Source organism: Mustela nigripes, chromosome 17 (assembly GCF_022355385.1).
Source record: "Mustela nigripes isolate SB6536 chromosome 17, MUSNIG.SB6536, whole genome shotgun sequence".
In the NCBI taxonomy this organism is placed as follows: domain Eukaryota; kingdom Metazoa; phylum Chordata; class Mammalia; order Carnivora; family Mustelidae; genus Mustela; species Mustela nigripes.
Genome location: NC_081573.1, coordinates 422,303 through 443,914, shown reverse-complemented (window position 1 = coordinate 443,914; position 21,612 = coordinate 422,303). Strand labels below are relative to the sequence as shown.

The 21,612-nt window shown below is 50.6% G+C and overlaps 1 protein-coding gene across 1 annotated transcript; it reads right to left on the bottom strand.

Annotated features, from left to right (window-relative positions):
- Positions 1-5,002: 5,002 nt before the first annotated feature.
- Positions 5,003-14,496, bottom strand: LAIR1 (leukocyte associated immunoglobulin like receptor 1). Its single transcript, XM_059381727.1, has 9 exons — positions 14,417-14,496; positions 14,013-14,048; positions 12,328-12,609; positions 9,957-9,995; positions 9,558-9,668; positions 9,443-9,485; positions 9,317-9,354; positions 9,105-9,157; positions 5,003-8,637 (listed from the first exon to the last, which is right to left on the bottom strand). The coding sequence occupies exons 1-9, from the start codon at positions 14,448-14,450 to the stop codon at positions 8,491-8,493; spliced, it is 783 nt and encodes a 260-aa protein (XP_059237710.1). The 5' UTR covers positions 14,451-14,496; the 3' UTR covers positions 5,003-8,490.
- Positions 14,497-21,612: the final 7,116 nt, after the last annotated feature.

The following is a 21,612-nucleotide window of genomic DNA, read 5'->3' as shown; positions in this document are numbered from 1 at the left end:
CCACAGACAAATGGTGTGGAGCACAGAAACGGGCCTTTCTGGCTAGCTTGTTCTACCGGGCTGACCGTTCTCAAGCTATACATTCCCCAGATGCGAAAGGGGAATCGTGAAATTCTACGATGACTTCATGTTATTCTGGGAGGGGAGGGGGGTTGCACAGAGAGGCAGATGGCGCCTTGGGAGAACACTCAAGCGGTATCCCTCATGCTCTCCCGGGCAGGTGGTGCTCTGCTCAGACTTGATACTCCTGTCTCTGCATCCCTCTGCATCCTGCAGCTCAGGGCTGTGCTCTGCGCACTCACCCCTGCTTCCCAGCTGGTCAGGTCAGGCTCTCCCTTTAGGGGGCACTGACTGGGGCTGTGGGGCTGGAGGAGGCAGGGAGGGAGGACTTTCATGCTGTCAAACATCCCATTCTGGGCGCTTGGCTGGCTCAGTCAGTAGGACACGTGACTATTGATCTTAGGGTCATAGTTCAAGTCCGGTTAGCTGTGGAGATTACTTAAAAATAAGATCTTTAAAAAAGAAATTTCCCGTGCTAACCAATAGCCCTGAAGTTTACGGATGCAAAAGAACTCCAGAAACAATTCTGTTTGTGCAAACGTTGGTGGGCAGGACTTCTTGCGCTGCTGGGGCTGTGATGGGGTCTCATTCTCATCTGGACCCCCGTGGGCCTCCCAGGGTCCATTTATGACACTGAACACAGGGACTGTGATGAGGGGAGGTGGTTTGGAGCCCCATCCAGGACAACAATACGCAGTCATAGCATCCTCTCCTCCCTGTCTGTTCCCCTCCCTCCCAAGCCTCTAGCAACTGGGGCTTTTGCATGTCCTTGATTTTCAGTAGCTTCTCCAATAGTTCTACTGGCCTTTACATTTCAGCAAACCCTATGTTCCTTTCACAGTTTCTACTAGGGCTCAGTTCCTGAAGGGACTGAAAGCAGCCACTGGATTCTGATATGTCCAGTGGCCTCATCCGGTATTCTGCACCAACTGCTCACCCTAGCAAGGAAGGCTGAGGACCTGAACATGTCCTGGGGCTTCTAAGATCCATACTGACTTCACAGGAGGAGGAGGTAGGCAAGGGAAAGGCCTGGGCCTTTCATGGTCAGAGCCCAGGAGAGTGGCTGGCTGAGCCACAGACACCTGGTAGGTTCCTTGGCAGAGCTTGAGTCCTGGGGAAGGGACTGCTTCAGGGTCCTGGGGTCAGCAAGGTGAGGTCTGATAGGGACAGAGGAGAGGTCTGTGGTGTGCTCCTGGACTGGGGGCAGAGATGTGGGGCTCTGCCCAGAACTAGTGCACAAGCCCAAGGCAGACCCAGCCCCTGTCACCACTGTTTTTCCATGACAAGAGAATCAAAATCTCTATGTCTGCCATCCCTCCGGGCATCAAGGCCCATGTGCTCTATGGTTCTTGACCTAAAACCACATGCCTGATGCCCTGACCTCTGTTTCCCCAGCCTCGAAGAAACAGAAGGCTATGGGCTCTGCCATGGACACGGCCTAGGAGCAGCCCCGTGGGTTCAGAGGCCATGTGGCTCCCACAGAGAGTGACCCCCGCACACACCTGCAGCAGGGAACCTAGGGCCCGGGGTCAGGGCACTCTCCCCAGAAAGGCACTTCTATTTCAATGTGAAAGCAACCACCCTCGATTCCCAAAGAAGCAAGAGGAAAGGGTGGTGACGCTCTGCTGAAACTCAGCCCTATAGAGATAGGTGTTGGCACTGACCGCCTCCCAGTCTGTGACCCCTGCTTAGGTGACCTTGTCCAGGCAGGAAGGTGATGCCAGAGGGAGCAGGAGGTACTTAGCAGCTGAGCAGGAACTTGGGGACAGGGCAAGGGCTCAGCAGGACATGCTACAAACCACGAGAGGGTGCTGTGGAAGTCCACATGGTGCAAGCATGCCTTTGGTGTATTTCAGAGAAAAAGGAGTTGAAGGAAGGCCTCCGGATGATTGCTCATGCTGCGAAAGAGAAACAAATGATATACATGATTGAGAACCGTGGGAGCAATGGTAACGACAGCACAGACGCTGCATTATTTCATCGAAGAAATGTTGGAAACCATTCATTAGGAAATTCGAACCTGGAGAAGTTACAGAGCGTACATGTAAGTGAACGTGGCATCATGGGTGTGTGTTAGGGTGTGCGTGTGTGTGTATGTGTGACCAAGATGCAGTGGTGTTCAGCAAAAGAAATATAATGTCTATGTCTGTCAGTGGCCTGGTCTCACTCAGGAGCTACCCCCTCTTAAGGGGGGGACACATGCACACACCCCACACACACATTTACACATACATGCACAGTCACTCCCGATCTTTGTAAACACTCCTGCATCTTTTTACCATCTTTCCCAGGATGGTGTCCCAGGTGGAGGGAGCAGCTCCTCTGCACCCTCCTGCTGGTCCCTGGGTGTGTGGGGGGGCAGTCCTGTGGGGTTTGCTCGCCCACAAACCCTGGAGGCTCAGCTGATGTCTGTGCCCCCAGGTCACAGGGCCCAGCCTTTCTGTGCTCCCTGGGGACCTGGGGGCCCTTCTGGTCATCTCAATGTCCCCTTTGTCCCAGGGGTTCAGTGGATGTGTCTGGACACCCGCTCCTGCCCCACGAAGCCTGGCCCAGGTGGGATCTCTCCTCCTGCCATGACAGGTCTACTGAGGCCTCCCAATGTTCCTGCCCTGGGCACACCTCAGGGGAACTGGGGGAAGTCCCCCCCCCCCCCCCGCCCCCCCCGCAAGGTGGACCCTCCCTCTCTGCTTTACCACGCTAAGCCTCCAGGAGTGCTAAACATAGTTTGGCCTCTAGGTGGCGCTCAGGGGCCATGGAGCATGAGGGACATTCATCCTGTGGGAAAGTCCCTGCACCCTTGTCCTGAGCCTTGACTTCTGTGGTTGACGGTGTTGGAGGGTCAAGAAGGAATGACTAGTCCACAACGTCTGCTTTTCTACCCTCTCCCTCCTCTTCCCACCAAGCCCCCAAGATGGAAGAAATGTGGGTTTTTCAGTTTCCCCTAAACTGTGTCTGCTCCCCAGCGACCTCACTGCCTAGACGCGCGGCACTTCTTTTCACTGGAGCAGGTGTCCCACCTGATCAGCTGTCCCTGCTCCAGATGGGGCAGAGAACTCAGGAGTCCTCTCTCCTGAGCCCAGGCTGGCCACCCTTCCCTTGCTGAGAGCTTGGCTCAGGTCAGAGGCGAACGAGTCAGACTAACGTTAAGAGGAACTACGCCATCCCGACTGTGATGGCTATTTGTAGGGGTCACCCCAACCGGGCTAAGGGCTGTCCAGAGAGCTGGGAAAAGATGACTTCTGGGCGAGTCTGTGAGCGGGTTTCTGAAAGATTAGCCTTTGCTTCAGTCCCTGAGTGAAGAGGTCCAGCCTTCCCATTTGGGCATCCTCCTTCCTCCGAGGGACCGGAGAGACAGACAGGGGAAGGAGAGTCGGTTCCCACTCTCTCTCTTCTTGAGCTAGGACACCATCTTCTCCTGCCCTGGACATTGTCACACCTGGTTCTTGGGCCTGCCGACTGGGGCTGAATTATACCACCAGCCCTCCTGGGTCTCTGAGTGGCAGGCAGCAGATGGTGGGACTTCCGGCTTCCATAACCCATGAGCTGATTCCTACAATAAATATATATTTAAATATACATAAAAATACATTTGTATATTATATATTACTTATACATACATATAAATGTATTTGTATATTATATATACATATTATGTCCATATTATGTATGATACATATTTTATATATAAGTGTATTATTTATGTATTTATGTTTATATACACTCTTTTTTAAAAAAGATTTTATTTATTTATTTGACAGACAGAGATCACAAGTAGGCAGAGAGGCAGGAAGAGAGAGAGGGAAGCAGGCTCCCTGCTGAGCAGAGAGCCTGATGTGGGGCTTGATCCCAAGACCCTGAGATCATGACCTGAGCCAAAGGCAGAGGCTCAACCCACTGAGCCGCCCAGGGACCCCTATATGCACTCTTTGTAATAGGATCTTTTGGTTGTTTATCTGGAGAACCCTAACTGTTGAAAACTAAAAGACAGAAAGAGAGACAATATGTCCCTGCATGAAAAAGAAAAACTCAGTACATAACGTAACGAAGAAAACAAAGATACAGAGTATAGGGTAGCAGTCAGAGGAAGAACCTTGACTACGATTGGAAATTAACCTTGAGTACAAGAAACCTTAAGTACAGGGTGCCTGGATGGCTCAGTGGGTTAAAGTCTCTGCCTTCGGCTCAGGTCATGATCCCAGGGTCCTGGCATCAAGCCCCACATCAGGCTCTCTGCTCAGTGGGGAGCCTTCTTCCCCTCCTCTCTCTTTGCCTGCCTCTCTGCCTACTTGTGATCTCTGTCTGTCAAATAAATAAATAAAAATCTTAAAAACAACAACAACAACAACAACCTTGAGTACAAGTGTAAAATCAAAGCTCCATACAAAATTGGGTTGAAAAGCCGGGCACCCACCCTCTCAGAGCCGGGACAGACCCTCCCAGCTGGTGAGATGGACCTGTCCTGAGGTCCTCAAGCAGAGCTGACACACACAGCCTACTGTGCCTGTCACTTAGGGCTGGCCGACCTTGGGCAAGTTAATTTGTGATCAGTCTCTAGTTTCTTCAAGCGCAAGAGGAATGGAGAAAAGAATAAGACGTGCTCTGCCGGGTTTGTATGAAGATTAAACTGTGTCAATGTTGGGGCACCTGAATGGCTTAGTCTGTGAACCGTGTGACTCTTGATCTCGGGGTCTGAACCCAATGTTGGGCGTAGAGATGACTTAGAAATAGAATCTTTTAAAATATGTGTTAATATTTGCAAAAAAGTAAACTAGCAATTGCACCATAAGAAGTTACCTGAGTTTAGATTGAATTTTTCAAAAACATTCTTTTAATATATAATAAAACTTTTAAGACAAGGCCTATAGCAGGCATACAAGATTCTTACCTTTCCCACAGCAATAATAATAAACATATATGATGTATAATAAATAATAAATAAATATATAATAAATAGTAAATTTATTATTATTATTATTAAAGACACAAGAATCCATCAGAATGAGCCACTCACACTCCCTAGCAGTTGCCAGAGTAATAGTCCATTTTAATCTCAGTGGAGTCCTTGGGGCTAACTCCATAAGTCAGGTACAAACACAACACATCCTACCCCCAAGTGCTCTCAGGGCTCTCCTAGCAAGTCGTCTTGGACACCCCACAGCGTCTGGTGACACAGCTGGTCCTGCTGCAAGGGCGTGGTTGTACAGATCCCAAGTGTTTGTTGTGGAGGCATCACGGGGCTGCCTTGTCTACAAACCCTGTAGCTATTAACAACAGTGCTAAGAAATTGAGCCGGCAATTGTGGACAGAAGCCTAATCTGTGTGTAGGGATATTGAGGAATAACAGGGACCATGAGGAAGAGAGGAGAGGATCCCTGTTCAAATAACAGATCCGTGAGACCACCATAAGACTGTGTGTGGTCAGTCCTGGGGCATCAGGGAGAGAGATGTGTGAGGGCACCTCCCAGTCACGGAATCTGGACACCGTGTGATGTGAAAAGGAAGACAGAGAGTGGATCCAGGGAAACATGGCGATCTGCTGTCTGCACACCACAAGGCAGGGGGCTCTCAGGAAGCAGCCCCAAGGTGCCCACACCCCCATCCTCATTAGAATATGTGTGATTGGGGCGCCTGGGTGGCTCAGTGGGTTAAAGCCTCTGCCTTCGGCTCAGGTCATGATCCCAGGGTCCTGGCCTCTCTGCTCAGTGGGGAACCTGCTTCCCCCTATCTTTCTCTCTCTGCCTGCCTCTCTGCCTACTTGTGATCTCTGTCAAATAAATAAATAAAATCTTTTTTAAAAAAAGGAAATCATATGATATTTGTCTTTTTCTGACTGACTTATATCACTTAGCATAATACTCTCTAGCTCTATTCATGAATGTCAGGGGGGGGGGAAACCACAAGAGTGGCAAACCAGGAAACAGACTTTCTCAGTTTCTATAGAGTAGAAACTGAGTGTTGCTGGAGGGGGGAGGTTGGCAGAAGGCTGTGTTAAATAGGTGATAGGAATTAAGACGGGCACTTGCGGTGAGCCCTGGGTATAGTATGGAAGTAATGAGTCACTAAATTCCACACCTGAAACTAATATTATATTGTATGTTAACCAACTGGAATTTAAACAAAAACTTGAGAATAATAATAATAATAAAAAAAAAGAATATGTGTGATTAGGGGAGCATAATGACGTGTGTGTGACGGAAGTTAACCTCTCGCAGAAGCAGACAGATTAACATGATCCCAGCTCAGCAGTAGGGTGACTTAAAAATCCCGTGTATTCATGGGAACTGTGAGGGACAGTCAGAGCACAGAGCAATCATACTATTGGAAGACAGTTTGTTATAGTCCTCAGGAGGAGGGCCGCACCAGGGCTTCAGGGTCAGGCAGCAGGGGACAGGGACAAGCAGAAATCGTGCACAAGAGCTTTGGGTGTGGTTTCTACAGGAAGAATGAGCAAGGCAGGGTCAGCAGGCCTAGCACTGGCTGGACTCCACAATTTCCGTGGGGTCTGTAGTGGAGAAGATGACCCTGTTGTCCGTTCCTTGGCCTTGGGGACATGAGGGCAAGTGGAGAGTGGCCCAGAGTGTGACAGCCCCATAAGGGAGGCGGTTGGGTGTGGACACTGGGTCAGCTGGTGTGTGTTTGAAAAGGGCACCCCCAGAAAGAGGATTTTGCTCAGGAGAGGGGAGTCAGTGAGGAAGGCTGGAGGTCAACGCAGTGACTTAGGTCGTGTTTAGGACACACACATAGGACAGAGGTCCAGTTTGCAGACACCTGAAACATGGCCAGTACAAAGGGTACAGCAGATTCTGTTCCACAGAGTCACTCTGGGGGCACGGAAATTAGACCGTCAGACATCCAGCATTTTGCGGACTAGTGGGAGACGAGCCCATTTGCATGCTGCCTGACACATTACCTCACGTGGCAAATGGGTTTCTTACTGGTGTCAGCGACTTTAGGATTTGGAGAGCGGAGACGCTCCCGGATTGTCTGGTGGTCCCAATGTGAGCACGAGGGTCTTTATGAGAGGGAGGCAAGGGGATCAGAGGAAGGGGAAGGAGGCATCACAAAAGCAGGAGTCCTAACCAGAGCAGGAATTGAAGATGCCACAGAGCTCCCGGAGGATGGAGGAAGGGGCCGCGGACCAAGGGAGGCAGGAGACTCTGGAAGCTGGAAAAGGTCACCAAATGGATTCTCCCCTTGAGCCTCCAGAAGGAACGTGGCTGTGTGGACACCTTGATTTTAGGCCCAGAGAAACCAATTTCAGACTTCAGACACGCAGAATGTAAGATAATAAATTGTGTTGTCCAAAGCCACCGAGAGTATAGTGATCTGTTGCAGCAGCCGTGGGAGGCCGATACACTCACTTTACATGGAGGAGGTGCTGCAACCCTGTTAGGAAGAATGACGTCCAAACCCAAACTTGAAGGGCGTTAGCTGGGTGAGGGAGTGAAGGCCACATGAAGGACAAGGTCTTAGAGCTGGATGGTGCTGTTGTGTTTGAAGAAGGCGTTCAGTGTGGACGGGCCTGGAGCGGGGACAGGAAACAGGAAGCTGCCATGTTCCGTGGCGCGGGCTGAAAGCCTCAGGGGTCCTCTCTGCGCAGTCACAGCCTCACCAGCTCCCTCGTAAGGTCCATATGTATGTCCATTAGCGTGTGTGCACGTGTGCAGGTGCGTGCATCTGTGTGTGCATGGACATATTTGTGGATGCGTGTGTGTGCGTGCATGTGTGGAGTGTAGGGCTGTATCATCTGCACGTTTGCTCAGGCACGCGTCCCCTCAGCAGCGGCCTCACGCCTCCCTGGGACTCTCAGTTCAGAGAACACTGATGCATCCTTTGTCTTTTTTTCCTGCTCTGAGCTTTGAGCAGAGACCAGGACCAACCTCCCTGCGCAGGGCTGCTGCAGGGAGGGCCTGTGAGAACTTTTATTGATGAACAAAGAGAAGCATAGTCCAGAAAACAGGGTCTCGGCCATCTGCTTCCTAAGTATAGGTTCAAGGTCAGCTTCAGAATTCTGGAAGGTCTTTAGAGTCAGCAGAGTGGACAATTTAAACAGAACTTCTGGGGGCAGTTAGGGATGCATAGGACACATCTGGAATCCATCTGCGTGACTGCAGGACCATAGTGGGTCTCTGGAAACAGTCAAGTGACTATACCTGGGTCTCTGGAGACAGCCAGGAGTCTGTAGCTGGGTCTTTGGAAGTAAGTGCTACATGCTCTCTTGATGATCTAGCTGATTTTCGGGGGGGACCACACAGCTCCCGAGTCTCCTAGATGTTGACTGGGGGCCTCCTGACTTGCTTCCAGGAAATCTGACTGTGTGGCTTTCCAGGAAGGGATGATCCCACTTGGAGGCCCTCCAAATGGCCAATCCACGCTTCTGCGGGAATGGCTTCCTGTGTGTCAAGGGGCAGAAGCCAGCTGGGCCTAGAGTCAGTGTCCTGCGAGGGCTGCATATGTGCTGAAGTCAGCCGTGGGCTCCATGGACCGTGGGGGTGCGGCTTGGGCTGTCCTCTGTGCGAGGATGCGCTGGTCCAGCTGAGCATAGGTCACGTCCAGGGGGTCTCCTGCTGTCGGGGTCTGAGAGAGAGAGACCCAGGTGGGTCAGGCTGAAGACAAGGTAGAGAACTGTGGGAAGGGGAGGCTAGCAGCCAACCTCCAGGTGGCCCTGTAATCCCACCTTCTGGAATCACCACTGTGTGGTTCCCGGCCACCTAGCATCAGGGCTGGCCCGGGTGACCAGTAGACTACGGCAGAATGAGGGCATGGTCGGGAGATAATGTGGCTTCTGGCCCTCCCTCTCTGCAGCCACCCTCTGGGGGACGCCAGCTGCCATGAAGAAGCCCGGGAGGGACTGAGGGTCCTGCCACGTCATGGGGGGCGGGTGGCATCCTAGAAGTGGTCCACATCTTCACAGCCACCTCCCAAAAGCCCCTGAGCCAGAACCACCCCACTGATCTGCTTCCAAACTAACAAGCAAAGAAATGGAGATCATTTCGTGAGGCCGCGTTGGTCAGGAGCAATGGGTGATGGGCTCAAGGACTTACGGGGGCACGCATTTCCCCGTCCTTTTCAGGAAGTCTGTCGACTGTGGCCAGATCTGGAGGGGACAGGACAAAGGGTCAGGTCTCTGGGGTGGGTCTTGGGAGGCAAATTTGCCTGAAAACTCACAGCCCCAGGTTTTGACCTTGCACTCCATTGGGAACATACTAGAATGTCCTCAAACGTTCCCCTCTCCCTGGCCGGTCCCTCCTTTTACCTGGTGTCCTCTCTAGCATGTCAACGGCCGGGCTGACCCTGAAAGGAAAGAACAGTGAGCACGGGGGCCCCACCCCCTGAATACAGAGGACTGGGAGGGGCCCGGGGTTAGTCTCAGGGACCTCACCTCTCCTGGGGCCTCTGCTCCTCACCTTCACAGCCGGGGGTCCCTGAGGACAGTCAGGGGTGAGGATTAAGAAGAGAAGCCTCCTTCCCAGCACCTGCCCCTCCCTGAGACCTACTGTGTTTTTTCTGGTGCCAACAATAGAGGAAGATGAGGGCCAGGAGGAGGACACAAAGGAACAAGGCCACGGAGACCCCAGTGAGGATAAAAACATGCTCTGTCGACAGACCTAAGGGAACAGGGACGATGAAAGCAAACTGTCAGGGGTATGCATTAATTGGCCACCTACTGCATACTGTGTATATGCTGGGTGCTGGTCATGCACACACCTAGGTAGATCTCTGGAACGCATAACAGTCCTGTGACATGGGGAAGGGTTACTCCAAAACCAGGGTCCTGAGAGCCAAAGTCAGCTGTCCACAGGGCACTAGCAGAGCTAGAATGGGACCAGCCCTATAGCCCAGTCTTCCCCCCTCCTCCAAGAAGCACAACCCGGTCCTCTGTGCCCCTCACTCACTTGGACTGTTACTGTCTTCCTCCTGTATCTGTGAGTCTCCTAGGAGGGAGGAATTGAGAGCACCGTTAGCAGCCTGAGCTGGACAGAGAAGGCTGAGTCTTCCTGACTCCACCCCACCACCCCCCGCCCCACAAAGGGGGGCTTCTCTAACAGACCCACAGAACTTTCCCAGAGAATGGAGATGCTCTAGCCTGATGTCCAGTACGCTAACCTCACTGGACGATTTCCACTGAAATGCAAGTCAAATACATTTCAAAGTCAGATTGTCAGCCGCATGGGCCACCTCTCCTGGGCTCAGTGGCCACACCCGGCTAATGGCCTGGAGCGGGATGAGGCAGATCCACAGCCAGCCCTTTCTGCAGGAGGCTCTGTGGGCCAGCGCCGTCCTCCACTCTCCCCTTGCTCATCTGCTTCCCGATTCCCAGCCCACGGGCAAAAATCCCCATCGCAGATGCCTTCGGTCTTTCTCAGCAGCCCCTGAGGGAGGTGAACCTCCCCTTCTATGAGCGCAGAAGCCCAGACTCCCCGTCATTCCAGCACCAGCTCGGCCTGGGGCTCCGCGCATGCCCTGCCCGCCCATTTCACAGGTGGTCAAACCGAGTCCTGCTGGGCTCCTCCGCTTGCAGGGTCGAGCCCCCATGGCGCCTCTTCCGGAGGGTGCACCTCCCTCCCGCCGCCCTGGGGAGGCTGAGTCCCCAGTGTCCTTTAAGAAAGGCAGAAAACTTCACCTCCCCAACTTCCCTCCCTCAACACCTTGTCTTTGCTCCATGATGCAGGACCCCACCCACTGTAACATATAATAAATATAAATATACATTTTTAAATTCTGTGTTTTGTCTTATGTAGGTATAATTTAATTTACATACATAATTTTAATGATGCATAAAATTACTTGTAATGCATAAGCTGTGTATCTCAATTGTGTCTCCGTTATATATATTCACTATTATAAGGTATGTATTTACCTATGTAAATTATAGCAATACGTGACACATAATATAATGTGTCACATTATGTAATATATAATACTGTACACTATAATCACATATAGATATATTTACTATGTTAATTCTATTACTGTGTATTTAATATATAATGTAAGCACACATTCTAATATATTTAAATCATAGATCTGAAATTTTATAAGTTAATGTTTACATATAAATACATCCTATTTAAATACATACAAATATATATGAGCATTTCTATTCCTCATTCTGACTAATTTTCTCTTTGACGTTTGGATGCACAAGGACCCTCTGTCCTCATTCCCCGCGAGCCTCCATCGCTCGGCAGGCGGGTGTCTCGAGCGTAGGAAGAAAAGGTGAGAAGAAAGGGTCAGTGTTGGCAAGACCAGCACTTCTTCAGGCTCTGGCACTCAGCAGGCAGGACCCTGAGTGCAGTGACTGCGTAAACCACTCCAGCTTTCCTGAAACCTCGCCCTGGGGTCAGGACACTTATCGCCCCTGTTGCCCATGACAAAACCGGGGCACCCACGGTTTTGGTGATTCACCTGCTGGCGCAGAGCTTGGAGCAGGGTTAGACTCTCCACCCTGACCCCTGGGAGGAAGGCGGAGGGGCTTCTCCTCTGCACTTCAGTCTTCACAGCAAGGGACGGGGGAGGAGGCATTCCTGTGCACCCCCCACCAAGCGGGGTCAGGATTCTCCCACAGGAGCCTCTTCCTCTAGGTGACCTAAGGCCACCTTTGGGACATAACCATCAGGACCCCCATTCTCTCCCGAGTGTCTGAGTTTGGAACGCGAGCTGTCAGTCTCACTGTCCCTCTGTCCCTTGCAGAGCTGCCAAGAGCAGGACCCTGCCCACAGTGGGGGAACAACCTGAGTCCTGCCCCTCCCTACCTTGGGCTGCTTCCATCCCTTCACAGCCTTGTGCCTTTGGGTACAAAACTGCATTCCTTTGCACATTAAAGGAATGGGGGGGCAAGGTCAGAGCAGTGCCTCCCACATTCAGTGGCAGCTAGCTTTGTTTTCATAGCACCAGACAATGTCCTTGTGCCTACCCCCTCACCCCTCCGTGGTAGCCCCTCACTGTGGTCTTACCAGTCCCTAATCCAAACCGAAGGCAGGCAGCTGGGCCTGGAGCCTGATCCCCAGCACAGAGCCCTTCAGCAACGTCCCCAGGCTGAGGTCTGTTACTCACCAGCTGAGGAGTAGTTGTGTGTGTGTGGGGGTGTCTCTGTGACCAGGGCAGAAGGACCAATGCTCCATGGGGGCCCTCAGGGTATGCCCCACTCAGCCTGGCCCCTTTGTACCTGAGCATCTGCTGGAACCCTGAGCATCTGTCGGAGGACTGCATGTGGCCATCACCCCGTCCCAGAGACACCTGGGAACCCAGCAGAGGTGTCCTCACCTGTCACCTCCAGCTTCAGGTCCTCACTGGGTTCAGACCAGCCGGCATAGGTATGATAGCGGCAGTGATAGAGCCCGGCAGTGTCTTCATCCACCTCGGCGATGGTGAACCTGGCCTGCGTCTCCTGCCTTGGGTTGTTCTCATCTTTATATGAGCTTGTTCCCTTCTTCTGCAGGCGGAATGTGGCAAACTCAGCGGGTCCTTGGCACACGATGTTCACAGGCTGCCCCCGGGGGATCACAGGGCCTGGTTCTGCCCAGATGGAGGGTCTGGGCAGGACCCCTAAGAGGGAAGCAGAGCAGGCTCTCAGGGTCCATTCTTAGGAAGTCACCACACCACACATTCACCTGTGTTAGATACTCCATTCAGTTTCAGGCAAATGTGCAGTGGTAGGTTACCTCCCGTCATTTAGAATGCTTCCGTCCTCCTCCCCCAAGAGACCCCACCACCGTTCTAGGTGGGTGTGGTTCTCCTCACTGCAGTGTTTCTCCCCCTTGACTTAGGACTCCGAGACTCAATCACATCCTGAGCTTTTCTCAGGATGACATGGGGAGATGACAGAGCAGGCCAGGGGCCCAGACATGTCTGCTGCAGAGGGTAACTCCCTCCCAGCCTATGACCACCTTCTGGGGGCACAGGGGGGCTGGGACAAAACAGTGGGTGAGGGTGAGGAGTTGTAGGAAAGACTCTGGCCCAGCTAGCCCCGGTGAGGGGAGGCAGAGGGGGCCGTCTGCAAAGCCCCAGGGACGGTCCAGTGGGGGGGGGGGGTGCGTGTCGTGGAGCGCCAGCAGCTGGTCCCACAGACCTCAGTCGAGGAGGATTCCTGTCTACAGTGCAGTCTTCCCAGGGGCGCCCATCTCTGGGTTCACTCTGGACTTTCTCCTGCATCTTAGCCTTATCTCTATTTCCTTGTTTTGAAGGATCTTGGAAACCCCCATTTGCCTCGGGCTCACAGCAGAGCCTAACTAGGGCTCGGGGCTCCTCTGGGAGGTTGGTGGGCGTGGGGAAGAGGGATCTGGGCTGAGAGGGGAGGGTCTGGGCTGAATCACCCACGCTGAGCAGGGAAGTCAGCGAGTGAGAGAAGGTCCGGAGTTGAGGGGGAATTGCTGTGTGAGGAAGGAGGGCTGAGGTATCTGGAGGGGAGTGACCAGCCCAGTGTGAGCAAAGGAGTGACTCGGACCGAAGAGCGGTGCATGGGTCTCATCTGATCTGAACGGAAATGATGAAAGGGCTCCAAAAATCTATTATTTTGCCCGAAAATTAAAAAGATATATACATGAAAAAAACAAACTTCTAAAATATAAATGAAATTTAAAAAATTATCATTTAAAATTACGTCACTAGGTGATGTGCTATGTGTCGAGGGTGAAGAAGCTGGGATCGAGGGTGGTGTCTGGGACGCTGCCCTTGGTGGCTGTCATGTTCTCTGCTCAGGGGATCCTGGGGAGGGTCTGAGCTTGTGGGGAAGAGCCTTGGGCTCAGCCTGTTCCTGCGGGGTTCAAATTTGTCCAGGGGGCTGCTGGGGGCGCAGGTGGACAATTTGGGGAAACCTGGGAGGGTCATGCACTTGGGATTATTTGCAATTCAGGGTTCATTTCAAGGGTTCCTCCCAGGCCCTCCCAGAGTCAGCACCACTCCCTCCAGAGCTAGCTGTGGGGTGCGGAGGGGATGGGGAGGGGACTCACCGTGCTGTGCGTGGAGTGCTTGGCTCAGGCAGAGCGCTGGAAGAGAGGGTCTGGTGAGACGGATGCCCGCCTATCCTCAGGGGGGTGTCCCAGTCCTTCTTGCTCTGTAATAATCCCAAAACAAGTCCCCCGCCGTCCTCTCTTCCAAACAAGTGCTTCTCTCCCCCAGCCCCTCTGGAGTCTGAATTCATCCCCATACCCAGGAGCCCGTTTCTAGGACTGAACTTGCACGGTCTGACCTAGGTCTGGAGCAAGAGCTCACAGTGCTGATCCTTGTGGCTCTCCCAGCATCCCGGACTCTTCTGGACTGGAGTCAGGACCCAGAGGGGAAGTGGGCCCCCTCCCCAAGTCTCCCGCCCACCCCCTCTGTCCCTCAAACCCTTTGCCTCTGTTCCAGGACTCACCAAGGGCCAGGAAGGTGGTCAAATGGGGAGACATGCCCAGCCCCTTATAGCCTGCACTGTCCAGAGCTGGCGGGGGAGAGGACAGAGCCCGCAGCTAATAAAGGACAGGATGTCAGCTGGGGCACATCGTGGGGTTTTGACATCAGCAGGAGCCTCCCACAAAGGGGAGACTTCTCTCCTATCCTTCCCCCTCTTTGAACGAATGAGATGGACTGAGGAACTTGGCTTCCAAAAGATGCTCAGATGAGGCTGAGCTCAGCCCCAGATGCACCCCTGAGGTTGTAACCTGGTTGTCAACATCTGGGATAAGCCAGAGCACAAACTGACTTATAACATAGAACACCCATCTGACCTTGGGCAAGACGGGTAAGCCATTTTACGCCAGCATTTCCTCATACCAAAACGGGAAACCTGAAGCCCTCCTCCAAGTCTTAATAGGATGGTATTTGTGAAATTCTCAGGTGTTGAGAACTTTAAAAAACATCCTGCTAGCGTGTGCTCTCTTCCCATCTCCCCCCAGTGCTGTTGGAGCCAGGGACAGGCAGGGTGTCCCTGAGCACATGTAAAATCCTAAAGGGGTGGACGGTCAGGAGACAGGCCTCAGGCCTGGGGCCATATGGGGCATGTAGTGACGGGCTGAAATGAAGAGGAGAACCGGGGTGGGGAACAGGTGTATGCACCACGGAGCCCAGCAGGACAGGGACCCCGCCACACATTCTTGTGTCCCAGGCTTTGGCGGCAGGGGAGAGCTGCTTTTCCGGGGTGTGGCTGTCGCAAACACTGATGGTGACACAACAGCAGTCACGGCTCCCTAGTTCCCTTACTAACAGGAACCTAGAGCTGCTGGAGTGGCTGTTCTAAGCTTGGGGCTGGGCGGGGGAAGGGAATAAAGTTGGGGTTAAGGCAATCTAGCAATCCCGTTTGCAGTAATTTATCTGGAGTGGGGTTCATGACCATGTCTGGCCAATGATGCTGAAAGCAGAATATACCACTGTATCTGGGAATCCTATGTCCCCCTTAATAATGGAGGGTCTCATGAGACCTTTGCCCCTTTACTCCTCTCCTTCACTGGTGACTGTAGCATGATGGTGTGATAGATCGAGCTGCAGCATCCACATTGCAGCCATGAGGCAACAAGCTTGAAGGCAACAGCAGAAACAACTGGGGTGGAAGGGCACAAGGTCTAGGACCCATAGGAGGTCCCTGTGTTGCTAAACGAACCCCAGGACCACTTCTTCCTGGAGTTCTTGATAAGTAAACAATAAATATCCTAGATTTTCTGTCAAAATGGCAGACTAAGTCTATGGAGTTACACTCCACCTTAAAATACAATATTTCTAAAAACCTAAAGCTGCTTAATACAACATCTTAATAATCTTCTCAAATGCCTTAAAGAAATGAAAAGTATGTCAAGACTATGTAGCCAGAAATTAAAGGAAGTTGGGGTTCCCCAGAGTCAAAATGGGGGCTAAACCCAGCTCTCACCTTGATGGTGATGAGTTAAGTCTTATCTCCATTGCCTTGCAGACCATGGAGCGACGGAGTAAAGCCCAGAGGTCACCCAGGTCAAGGAGTCTGGGGATACTCTCCCTTTGCTAAGCCAGAGTCTGGAAGCTTCCATTTTAGCAACAGAGCGAACTGAAATTACTCACCTGTTCCTGAAGGCTTCCAAGAACACGTGTTTTGAAACAGGAAGCCGAAAATGGTTGCTCCTGAAAATTCTTCCGACTCTGCAACTTCCTGATCTTGTTCTGTATGTGTATTCGTCCTGGGATCTCTGTGCCTTTCGGTCTTTCTCTCACACTCCCACTTCCTTTCCGCCTTGGTATTTGTTCCTCTTCTTTCTCGTCCCCAGTGGCTGTGTGTCCCCAGGCTTCACAGCATCGTTCCTTGGTCTCCATCCATCAGGTACCCACCCACCCTACCCCAAACTGTGCTGATGGAAGGGGTTGACCCCCAACACACCCAAGGCCGAGATTGCCGATCTCCCTGGTGACTCCAGGTCACCCCAGACACTGTCCCAGCTTTGTAGGGGGCCAGGGGACAGCTAGCCCTGTAGGGTTAGTTGCCTGCTTTCTCTGGACCTCCAGCTTGCTCACTGGTGATGTGGGCCTGGTCCCCTGTTCTGCTTCTCAGTCCTTCTTCACTTGGGTGATGCCTCCCATGCATGAAATCCGCCCCTGGCCCCAATTTTTGTGTAGTCTTCATTAGTGATTTTTCACCAGCTTTATTTAGGCCTAATTTACATACAGCACACCGCAGCCACAACTATGTGCAGTCTGATGAGTTGTGAAACCACCATCGTAGTGACGATTTCCATCACAACCAAAAGAGTCCTTGTGTCCCCTTTGCCCTCCCAGCAGCCACTGATTTTCTTTCTTTCTTTCTTTTTTCTTTTTTGGAAAACATGTATTTGTTCGACGACATTTTAAAACAAATCTCTTCCCGTGAAATAATGTTAGATTTGCGGAGAAGTAGCAGACACCCAGAGAGTTCCCCTATGCCCCTCCTCCCCTCTCCCCAATGTCAGTATTTTACGTAACTGCGCTGCATCTGTCAAAACCAGGCAATTCACGTTGATACAGTAATTAACTAAACTGCAGACTTCATTTGGATGGTATCCATTTTCCCCCACTAACGGTCTCTCCCTGTGCCAGGATTCGATTCAGACCACATATTGCATTTACTTCATTCTCTCTTTTAAATAAATGGAAGAGTTTCTATTTTCCTAGTCGGACTCTAACCAGCACTCTCAACACACCTGCAGACCATACACCCAGGGATGGTGGGGGATGGGCTGGCTGTTAAGAACAGGAATGGCTGACAGCACCAATACCTAGAGGCTCCTCTGAAGACCGAGGTCATAGGGTCCCAGCCAGAAGTTGGCTCCTCTGGGTGGTTTTTTAGTTAAGGAAGGCAATGCGTTGCTGTCACCCGTCGCCCCTCTCAGACAGCCCCTCCACCATTGTATTCTTCTAAGATGTTGATCCCCAACGGGAGAATATTTAAGTCAAGGCTCACCACAGGGTAAGCATAGCACACCCTCCATCAGCAAAACCTTTCCTTGGTGGGTGCCTGGGAGGTTCAGTGGGTTAAGCCTCTGCCTTCAGCTTAGGTCATGCTCTCAGTGTCTTGGGATCGAGCCCTGCATGGGGCTCTCTGCTCAGTGGGGAGCCTGCTTCCCCCTCTCTCTCTGCCTGCCTCTCTGCCTACTTGTGATCTCTCTCTCTGTGTCAAATAAATAAATAAATGAGTGAATAAGTAAGTAAATAAATAAAAACCTTTCTTTGGACCGTTGTATGGCCTGACATGGTCCTTCCAATAGATTAAGATAGACATACAACATTTGCAAATTAAACATAAGCTGACTGTTTGCAAAGGCAAATGCTACAGACACACAAGATGTGGGGAGTGTAAGATGCGACAGGAAATGTTATTTAAGATGAGTTCTGAGAGAAACCAGAGTTTAAGGGTGGTCACCTAGTGGGTGGGCCCTTGCTGGAGACATTGGGCAAGGCTGTATATTTGTATCCTGGAGCCCTAACACAGGAGAGTGATTTTAGACAACAGAGCTGTATTCTAAACTGTTACACGTGCTTGGAGACTAGCTCTTAGCTGCTCCCACGACAAGAAGAAATGGGAACTATGTAACAGGACCCAGGTGTTGGCTCAGAGCACAATGGCAAGCCCATTGAATGTAAATGTATGGAAGTTGTGGAACTTTGGGTGGAAATTGTAACTCAATGTATTTATTTTATTTTATTTTAGCTCAGTAGTGGCAGATTTATTTGACTCTGTTTCACTAAAATTTCATTAAAATTTTCAGTTAGCCAACGTAGAGTACATCATTCGTTTTTGATGCAATGTTCACTGATTCGTTACCTGGGTATAACCCCCAGTGCTCATCACGGCACGCGCCCTCCTTAATACCCATCACCCAGTTACCCCATCTCTCCACCCCCTTCCCTTCTGTAACCCTCAGTTTGCATCTCAATTAAAAAACAAACAAACAAAAAAGATGAATTCACATCATAATAACACAGATATTCCAAATATCACAGTGTGGTCCTTCCTTGCTGACCAGTCCTCCTCCTGGGACCTCGATGGGGTAATGTGCTCGTGGATGTGCTGGGTTTCCGAGCTGGATCCCGGGCCTCGGGAGGTCTGCTTGGTGCAACCCCGGATCTCTGCCTTGTTACAGAGTACCCGATCAGATCCCAAAGTCCCCCATATCTGAGTGTCTGCAGCATGGCTCGGCCACCTAGGAGTGTCTGCGGGACAGAATCTGAGCCTAGCAGGCCCAAGGGTCTCCAATTCCTGCTGTTTCTAGAAAACTGGCCTGCAAAGTCCTCCCCAAGGCACCCGCATTAGCCTCCACCTCTGTGCTCCACAACTCTTGCCTGGATGTGTTCTCGTAAAACTTTTTTATTTTATTTTTTTAAAGAGCCTGGTGGTGGGTACCTTAAGAAGGGCACATATTGCATGGAGCACTGGGTGTGGTGCATAAAAAAGGAATCTTAGAACACTGAAAAAATAAAATTAAATTTTAAAAAAAGGTAGGACAGCACCCCCCAAAAAAGTTTTGATTTATTTATTTGAGACGGCGCATAAGCAAGGAGGTAGGGGCAGAAGCAGAGGCAGAAGCAGGCACCCCACTGAGTGGAAAGCCCGATGGGGAACTCGATCTCAAGACCCCAAGATCATGATCTGAACTGAAGGCAGGCACTTAACTGACTGAGCCACCCAGGTGCCCCTTAAGAATTTCTCAAATATATAAATTCAGGCAAAGCAACCTGGGGGTGGGGGTTCCAGATCCTCGGGCCTTGATGGAACCCTGGAGGGAAGGCTCGGGAAGAATGACCTGCTTCCAAACACATCCAAGCTCTCAGTAATGTGGCATTATCCCCGCTCCACGCCAGAGCAGCCTGGCCAGGACGTGGATAGTAGATGGACCCCACATCCCACAGGCTCCCGTGTCTTTAGGACAGGATTTTCCACTATGACACTGAGCTCCTGTCCCTTCCAGGGCTTAGGGAGACACACAGGTGGCCGATGTGGGCATGCAGACATGCGTCTGTAACTCCCGAGGCAGGAACCAAACACGAGTGAAAAAATGCACAGGATATGGTGTGGTTGGCACCAACACCATAGTTCAGAGAGTCTGCGAGTTAGCAATCATCTGTGAAAATGAGTGGTTTGGTTCTGCTCTGGGTGGGTCTCTGATCTTCCTCACTGGGCTGGGCTGAGAAGAGAACTCAGCTTCCTGGAAAGTTTCTTCACAGGAGACCCAAGGCTATATTAGGCAACCCACATCCTCAGGCACAAACCTCCTTTTTGTCCAAGTGTCATATCAAAGGATCACAATTTGGTGTCACCAAATGCTTAACTCATAGCAAAGTTTAAATTTTTTTTTTGTCTTTTTCCTTAACTACAAGGTTTTATTATTTTTATTATTAACCAATTAAACATTCCCTTACCAACTAAATATGTAAGTGTTCTTGTAAATTTTTTAAATTGTATCTTTTAAAAGATGTTATTTATTTATCTGAAGGGGGACAAAGGCAGAGGGAGAAGCAGGCTCCCGGCTAAGCAGGGAGCCCAATGCAGGACTGCAAAGGCAGACGTTTAACTGACTGGGCCACCTAGGCGCCCTGTAAAAAATTTCTTTAAACATACAAATTCAAATGATTATTTCAACTAGAATTCAGACTCAGTACCATATATAAAGCCATCAGTTTTCCTTCATGAAGCTCAGTGAGCTAGCTACTGAATGTAACTTGGAATTCCATATAATTAGGAATGTATGACACATATGAAAACTTTCTTGAGAATTTTATTTAAAATCCTTTTGTTCATTGGTCAAATAAGGGGTGTCCCTCCCTCCCTCCCTCCATCTCTCTTCCTTGCATACACCTCTCCCCCTTCCTGACTTTTATTTTTCTAGATGCTAGAAAATAGATGCTAAATGCTAGGCCCTTGTGAATACAATTTTCACCCTACTCAGGGCTGTGTTCAGTGGTGTGCCAGTCTCAGCCAGCTCAGACCAGATCCTGACACCCGACCAGGTGCCTCTGTTGCCGATCAACTTTCGGTGATGCCACTGTAGTAGCTTGGAAGTCATCATTATGTGAGTGCTTACACCCCAGAAATTGGCAAATGCTACAAACGGTGTTTTCTTTTAGAGAGCAGATTGTGAAACGTAGGATACCATGCTGATGGTCAAGGCTGAAACCCAACTTTAATGAAAATTAAACAGAACTCTAGGGACAAACCCTGTGAAATCAACATCCTACAGGAAAGTAGGAAGTTTGGTAAGATTGTATCTGTGTCTGTGGTGTATCCTATCCTGCCCCATTCCTTCCCCCCTAAAGAAAGGAACAGCTGGAATCCCGCTACATTTCCCCTGTGCTTTTATAAATACAATGTTACCACACACGCCTATGTACCTAGGTCCAATGTCATTGGTCATTTTATGACAAAGCATATTGATTATTGAAATCTCTTCAAATACAGAATCAGCACGTGCTAATATTTTATTTATTCATTAACAATGTGATCATCACTCAAAATTCTTATCCTTGGGGTGCCTGGGTGGCTCAGCGGGTTAAGCCTCTGCCTTTGGCTCAGGTCATGGTGTCAGGGTCCTGGGATCGAGCCCTACATCAGGCTCCCTGCTCAGCGGGGAGCCTGCTTCCCGCTTTCTCACTGCCTGCCTCTCTGCCTAGTTGTGACCTCTCTCTGTCAAATAAATAAAATCCTTTTTAAAAATTCTTATCTTTACTCAAGTATTTACACTTTCCATGCCTCTTCCTTCCATCCTGTGTGTCTCCATTTCCACTGAAAAGGATTAATTTCCTTTTGCCTGAAACTTTTTTACTTGTGGTCCCCGTCTGTCACCAGATGTTGGTAAGATTTATCCACAATGACGTGCGAAACTGCAGACCACCAATTCTCATTGTTCTAGAATATTCTGTTGTGTGAAGACCCGAGAAGCATTTATTCACTGAGCGTTAATGGGTATTTATTTATTTATTACATGGCCAACATTTTTGGAAGGATTGTATCGATTTAGACACAGTGACTTTGAGTGCCTTGGTTACTGCTGGACCGTCCGTTACTCACCAGCTGTGGAAGTTTCTACCTCTTCTGTTTCAGCTGCGCAGCCACTGGTAGTGATGACTTACTGAGGTTTCGTT

Excerpts from the sequence above, each read along its gene's own strand:
- LAIR1 (XM_059381727.1), bottom strand. The coding sequence starts at position 14,450 with ATGTCTCCCCATTTGACCACCTTCCTGGCCCTTG. Across the intron at positions 9,158-9,316 it reads CATGCTAGAGAGGACACCAG|ATCTGGCCACAGTCGACAGA; the intron begins GTAAAAGGAGGG and ends TGTCCCCTCCAG. Across the intron at positions 8,638-9,104 it reads ACGGGGAAATGCGTGCCCCC|ACCCCGACAGCAGGAGACCC; the intron begins GTAAGTCCTTGA and ends TCTCTCTCTCAG.